General features: G+C 38.7%; 1 protein-coding gene across 1 annotated transcript in view; it reads left to right on the plus strand.

Moving 5' to 3' along the window:
* Positions 1 to 1,806: 1,806 nt before the first annotated feature.
* LOC138044881 (serine/threonine-protein kinase tousled-like 2) overlaps positions 1,807 to 7,500 on the plus strand; it is a 24,625-nt gene continuing 18,931 nt past the window's right edge. The window contains exons 1-8 of the mRNA XM_068891277.1: positions 1,807 to 1,989; positions 2,167 to 2,279; positions 3,594 to 3,662; positions 4,615 to 4,690; positions 4,977 to 5,035; positions 5,518 to 5,586; positions 5,754 to 5,879; positions 7,135 to 7,161. Coding sequence (XP_068747378.1) covers positions 1,899 to 1,989; positions 2,167 to 2,279; positions 3,594 to 3,662; positions 4,615 to 4,690; positions 4,977 to 5,035; positions 5,518 to 5,586; positions 5,754 to 5,879; positions 7,135 to 7,161 — 630 coding nt within the window. The 5' untranslated portion in view covers positions 1,807 to 1,898. The remainder of the gene's footprint in view (positions 1,990 to 2,166; positions 2,280 to 3,593; positions 3,663 to 4,614; positions 4,691 to 4,976; positions 5,036 to 5,517; positions 5,587 to 5,753; positions 5,880 to 7,134; positions 7,162 to 7,500) is intronic.

A 7,500-nucleotide genomic window follows, 5' to 3' on the forward strand; every position in this document is an offset into this window, starting at 1 on the left:
GGACCCCCCCTTCCTGCTAATTATTGCACAGTCCCTTAGTATTGGACTGGAACTATTGTAGCTTGCAATGGAGGCTAGTGCGGGGGACTATTAAACTGAAAATTCTAAAATTGCAGTCAAGGATGGACATCAGAATATAAAATTTGTGCTTGACACTCACTCCAGAGCCAGAGCCTTGAAAACAAGGTTATTTATTTTTTTATTTATTTATTTATTTTTTCATTTTGCCACAGAAAAAAGAAATTAAAATACAAATATGAACAATCAAAAAAGAGAAGATGGAAAGAAAAATTATTGAATTACATTGGTGGCGAGGAGGCCTAAAAGAAACTACTAAGCTTATGTAAATTAGGCCTCCCCAAGTAAAAGCATCTATCTATTGTTGACATGCAAGTTGGCAACGGAGAAAAGAACATAAAAGGGCGGTTCGGGTTGGAGACAACAATTCCAAAGTTGCTCAACACGCGAACCAATTTGTCCATAGTATAGACTTCAATCATGCGACAATTGTAGACAAGGCTAGTAATTTTCCCGAGAGTCTTTTTCCCTAGGCCTGGTATTCGCAGAGAGACGGCAACGCGGGAAACGAACATATTGACATCCCGGATGTATACAAATCCCTCGCGTAATCACGCGCAGCAGTTGTTTGTTATGTTTTTGTTGGCGTAGCAGGCGCAGAACTGTGAACCGTTAGAGAGCCGTTACTCTGTTGGCTTTTTTAAAAAATCGACGAAGGCCAAAGTTGCTTGGTCGAAACGTCTTTGAAGTTTTATTAACGTTGTTTCTAACGTTAACAAGAGTCATTGTCAAGCACAAATTTTATATTCCGCGGGGGAATATATTAGAAAGTATTTGCATTTGAAAAGGTTCCCCCGCGTTGGCCTTCATTACAAGCTAGTTCCAGTCCAATACTGCGAATACGAATATGGTCTATTCTTTAATCACTCACTGAAAAACTATTAAGCCTCTGACTCCCAAGCTGGCCTGAACCGGTCATACTTAGTATTTGACTCGTCAACGAGGAACCCCCGGGAGTCAATGGGTTAATAAATATTTCGCCCGTAGTTTGTCGTGAGCGCATCTGAATGAAGAGATACCGAGTTCGAATCCTACTTGGGCTGCCTTCTCTGAAAAGTGTCTACGAGGCAAAGAAAATCTTATTTACATATGCGCAGCCAAATCGCGACCCCCCTCCCTCCCCATCTCAAAAAACGAAGCCGAATGCTATACTTTGTCAACAACAACAACTTTAAGTGTCAATGGATTTAGCACTAGAGCCCTAATTGGGGACACTGATGAAATTAACTCAAATCAAATCAAATCATAGTGAACTTTCTTTTAGAGACAAATACTTTTAGCGCTGGGCATTAATTGGCAACACTGTACAAAATCAAATTAAATCAAATCAGTCATGCAAGTTCTTTTGGGACAGGGGAATACCGGAGTATCCGGAAAACCCACAGTGACGCCAAGTCTAGAAATCTAACCCGGGCCGCCCTGATGGGAAGCGAGTGCTCTCGCCACTGCGCTATCTCTACTTCTCTGTAAAAACATAACACATTTGGCTGCTAATTTTTGCATTTTGATAACTAGGCCCTTTTCAGACCCACGAACTTGCAGTCGGTTTTTTGCATTGTCTCTTATTGACAATTTCATAGCAATTTTGTCCAGTAAAAATTAGGACTCCCTCTGGTCCTGAACTCACGCGTCATTTCTTCGTCCCTTCCCAACGGACCACACCCTGGCAAACAACCAATTGTTATTGTCAGTGTTCGACTCCTCCCATGCTACAAATTAACTTCCTTTGTAACCAAGCCTTTACCTTCGAGAAATCGTTTCGAAAAAGAAAATGCGTTTTGAACTTTTTTCGCAATCAACAGCAAACAATGCCTTGAATTATGGAGGAGCTTTTCGGCTCAGTTAGTCTTGGATTTCAGCTTGAGCTCGAGCGTAGCAAGAGTTCTTCGCAAATGAGCCACAAAACTCCAAGTGGGTGACGCATTTGACATCTTGATGTTGGAACTGTAACCCTATTTCTTTAACTTAATTAAGTACTGACATTCTACAACTGTGACTACTAATCTTCCTCAGTAATTTTGGCTTAGTTTTTGAAAGTAAATGCTACCTCAATTCCGTCATTACTGACGAACTATCTATTTTTCTCAGTGACTGCATCGAGCGAAACTCAAGTCCACGAGGGAGAAATCAATTTTTCGCGCCTTGAAGCTCTTGATCCTCAAAAACGGGAATTACTGGAGGCCAGGTTTTCCACTCCAAGGGTAGGCTGGACTCTAAAAAAGCTAAGCCACTCGTGAAAAAAACAGACTTGCTTTTAATTAATCATGAAGTCGTTTCATTAAAAATGGTCGCCATTTGGTGATGCTCATAGCTTCTTTCTTGAAAAGGAACCCGGACATAAAATGTGATCAGTAACCCAATCATGAATTCAGTTCGTAAAACCTAGATAACAGTTGGCTTCATGGAAACAAGCTTGTTTGTTGCGTAAACAAACAGGCTGCAGAAGCAGTGTCTGATTGACGTCAGGTGGAAGTTAACCAATCACAATACCTGTGAACAAGATATTTTGGCTAAGTTGAACTACTTTGCTTTGCTTTTCATAATTCTGTGCTCCAGAAAATTTGTTTACCCTACCTTTAGCAAAGATATGATGTAACAAAATGTACCAACAAGGACCTTTTGAAACAAAGGGTTCTCTTGTTCTGGTACTAAAGCACATCTGCAACATATACCATTACCAGGTATCAAATTACATGGATCACAAAGAGCCCCTGTACTTAAGTTAGGGCCTCTTCATATGAACCCGGTTACACGAGAGCTCACCTTACCTCTAAATCCAAGGGGGGGAGGGAGGGGGGGGATGCTTGTCTGAAGTGTTAAATTAAACCCCTAAAGGAGACCAATTTGGGCGTGGCCCAGGTTTTTTTTGACCACATTAAAACACAGAGAAACAAAAAATACCGTGACTTTTAACTTTTAAGAATGGCAAAGACATTATCACCTAATACCTTCACCTATGAGAAGAAATGTAAAAGTGTAAGTATACACTTTTATATTTCTTCGCGCGCAACCCTAAAGGAGACCTTCACGGCTACATATGACTGCGTTTTGCCCAGAACACCCTAAGTGAGACCAAAATCTGAAATTTACACTCCTAAGCAAGGTGACTAGCATCCCTCCCCATTTTATATGGGATTTCCCCCCTCCTTCTCCCTGGGCTCTAAATCCTTTGTAAAAACTTTGATGTGTTCATATGAAAGGGCGGGCTGGCTCAGTTGACGTGATCGTGGTTTTTCCAACTGGGATCTCGTTAAGTGGGCTGGAAAATTTTGCCATATAAACACTTCATTCCGGTTACCGGAGGGAAAATAATACAATGCATTTTCGTGATCGAGATTTGATAGTTAATGTAAATTCAACAGAAATTTGAAGTTTTTTAAACAAAGAAAATCGAGAAATTCTCGCCACTCGCCAAACTTGTTCATTAGATTTCACTCCTCGGAAAGCAGGCTGAAAGTCACCATATGAACACTTTAATTATCTGGTAGATATAATTAATAATTTTGTCATTGCAGAGTATCAATCAAGACTCCCAGCACAGTAATGCCAGTATTACCTCTGTTGGAAGTGACAGGGATATTGAGGTACCATGATGGCTTGTTAGCTCCCCACACTCCCTCCCTGCCTCACTCACCCACCCCACCTGTCTTCTCTTCTATCTCTGGGTCAGTACATTACACTCTGAAATTGACATGATCCATACCAAGCAAGCATAAGGTAGTGTCCAGTCCCCAGTTGTTCAAAGGTTGGATAACTTTATTTGATGGATTAGTCATTATTCGGCTGTTGAAAGTGCTACTGTGACCAAAAATCAATTCGACTTTTTCTTTGTATTTCAAAACTATGATAACTGAACACTTAAGTGACCAAAGTTTTAAGCCTTCATTTCAAAAAGACACCAGTTTATTTCGAATGAAAATTTTCTTTAATGGTCTGCCATTACTAACTTTAAAATCTTGAGCGAGCTGGATCAAGGATAAGATGACATCAAAGACTCACAGGTTTAAAAATACAATGCATGGGCATGAGCCTTAATTAATATTTAGCATGGGAATTCCGAGCTTTCACTCTTTTAAACTTGTGTTTTGCATGTATAATAAGCTGCGTTTACACCCTGAAACTTTAAGCTAGCGAGTCTTCTACGTCATCTTTTGCTCGATCCAACCCTCTGAGGTCCAATCAGTCAGTCTTGAACGTGAATAATGGCGGACTGTGAAATCCTAAACATGCACTAAAAAAATAGTCTTTGGATAAAGTTCAAAGCTTAAAAATTTGCCAGTCAGGTGTCAAGCAAACACGCTTTCAAAATCTGAAGGAAAATGGGAATTTACTTTTTTGAACATAGTAGCACTTTAAATCTGTGAAAAGATTTAAGTATGTAATTACATGTAATTATAGGCATGAATGAAATATTTGGCCAATGTTTAAACTGGAGTTTGATTTATACTCTGGATAGCAGCCTGTAGACTGGATAATGTTATCCAGCCTAGTTTGAACAAAACTGGGACCAGAGCCTTACCAAATGTGTTTGTTTAGACTGTCACGCCCAACAACAGAAGTGAGAAGCATCCAGGAAGAAAACGCAAGGCTACCCAAGATGGGGATTCCCCAGGTGATGGCTATATTTTGGAAGAATAAGTTTTCAAATAGTTATGTTTTGTATTCATTATTTTTTTGACTCCTTGAACCATGCTCCAAAACAAGTATTGTTTCAAGAGCTCTGTTACCCATTCATTTTCTTACTCCCGGGCTCTTCTTCTCTAACCTCTGATCTGGACAAACCAAATTTTAATGTCTTACAAGCTACCTTGATAGCTTTTCTCAGGTACAGTAGTAGGTTGCACTTTCTAAGGTTTCATGTAGGAGGAAAAACAATTTTTCCGTGGTTATTTTTTTAGGCTTTCTTAACAAGAGTGGTCGTTCAGAGACAAGCAATAAAATTACAGAGTACTTCAAGGTACAAAAGTTATGATCAGTCTTCTTAAAGGGGCTAGGTCACACAATTTTAGGCAATTTCAGCACTGATCGAATGGTCATAGAATTAACTAAAATATCAAAATAACTGTTCAAAACTGTAGAAGAACTCTAACAAAACACAGGGAAGCCAAGAAGGGACATGGATAGACAGAACTGGAGAGGATTGAAATGGATTGAATTTGGGTAAATTTGAAAAACGACGGCCCACCTTTTTTCAAATTTATATCTGTCTATATCGAAATGTCATTTACACAGCTGGAAAATCATTCTCAGTTGTTCTGTGGCGGTACTTTTGCAAATGAAAGGCTCTTGCTCTGGCTCTTTAATGCTTACAGCTCATAATTAACAAAATTAAACAAAAATACCTGAAATATGTAGCATGACCTAGCCCCTTTAAGCTGAGGTTAGCTGTGTGCACACCTTTCCAAAATTCACATTCTTTTGTACTTTTCAAATCTGCAGCAGAATGAAGTTTCCTCGTCACATTCTTGCAGAAGTCCACAGAATCTTTTGCCCTCATTTATGTCTCAGGTATAATCACATGTATTTACAGTTTTTTTTACATTAAAATAATAATAAATAATTACTTTAAGAGCAAATCACAGTGACGAAAATTATTTGAAAGTTATGAATCTTTTTTGGGTGATTGGTACAGATAATGTTCCTGATATTATATAGACTGTCCTTTTTTTTTTCAGTTTCCAGCAGACAGTTCATCTACATTACCCTATCCACTCAACATGAAATCTATGAAACATGAAGCAGAGTCTGATGACTCCGATGGGATAGACTCTGCAGGGATTTGTGTTCATGAATCAACACAGGTTTGATTAACTGGTGATGACATACACTTGTCTAAAATGAGATCATTGGTCTGCATGTTCATTAAACATCATGAATTATTCCACCATGTCAACATTACACACGTCCAGAAAAGCTGGTGATAAATGTCTCAAAGTTACAACATCATAGGCGTACAGGCACGATCCGACCTGGGGGGGCGGTGTCCTTTTTGCCCGAAAAAATTACACAGTGCCCGAATGTTTGATTGTTGAAATCCGTTTTTTACTCCCTCAAAATGTACGAAAGAAACATTCGTTTACAATCCTTAAAAGTCATAAAACTGTACGTATTCGAAACAAAGAGTTTTTAGAACTTCACATAAATTTTATGCAAAATAAATTGCTAACGCTAAATGAAATAGAATTTTACCTGAAGCTTTGAGGCTGCTTGAACTCACCTTAAAAGTCCCTTTGATCTGAAAAAGTTTTGAATGCCGGCGTCGCCCAAAGAGTCGGTGGTACAGACCACGGAGAAACTCTTCAAGCTAAAACTTTCTTTCATCTTTGATCTCTCGCGCCGCGTTAAAAATGGCGCGAAAGTTTGGTGCGAACTGCAGCAAATGCCAGCGATCAACAGATCAGCAGCCGAGCAATTCAAATGTTTTAAGATCAACTGCAAGGACTTATTCAAAACAAGGACTTTAATATCTTTTAACTTACAGAAGTAATATTTTTATACTTTCAAGTGCTCTTTTTTATATTTTAGCCTTATTTATATATTTTTTAATTCCATCTTTTATCGTTTCTTTATTGCCTGAATTTTGAGCGTTTCGCCCGAAAATTTCTGATACTGGGGGGGGTGCCGCCCCCCGGCTCGCACGCCTATGACAGTAACCCTTAACCTAACCTAATAATGATTACAATATCATTTAACGAGATGGCTCCTTGACATTCATTATCAATGGAAAAATGTTAATCATAGCATCAATTGCTTAATAATAAACATAGAAATATTATTGACACTCAAAAAAAATTTAAATGTTAATTTGCAATATTATTGACAGTTTTACTGCTGTGTGCCATTAAGCTATTGAATAGAAAGTACAAATGTGCATACACTATTCTAATTACATTATAGGAGTAAAAGCTGTTGGACAGTTAACTCAGTGTACAATGCAAATCAGCTTTCTGCTCTTTACATGTATGTCGTTGTCCTAAGAATTTGATTTAGAAGTGTATTGAAAATTCTTGTTTTTACAATGGTTTAATTTGCAATTCTTTTTATATCGTATTGCAGACAATATTGACAACTGCAAGTCTGCAGGTTGGTTCGGTATTTCACACACTTGTATTAACCCATTGACTCCTGGAGGTTCCCCATTGATGAGTAAAATCGAGTATAAAGTATAGCCAGTTTAGGCCGGTTTAGAGGTGAAGGGGTTAACCCATAGATTATTCCTCAGGTGCCCTATGATGCCCCCAGTTGAAAACTAAAATTGTCTGGCATTTGACAGAGTAAAATCTGTTAAGTCTAACTTCTAGGGGTCAATGGGTTAAGGGAACATACAGACACCCACTAAAACTGACTGCAGTTTGACCCCTGCATGTTACACTGTACTTGTAGGACCTCTGCCTCCAAATAATTAATCTTTTCTGTAGCAAT

This window comes from Montipora capricornis, chromosome 1, assembly GCF_036669925.1.
Source record: "Montipora capricornis isolate CH-2021 chromosome 1, ASM3666992v2, whole genome shotgun sequence".
Lineage (NCBI taxonomy): Eukaryota > Metazoa > Cnidaria > Anthozoa > Scleractinia > Acroporidae > Montipora > Montipora capricornis.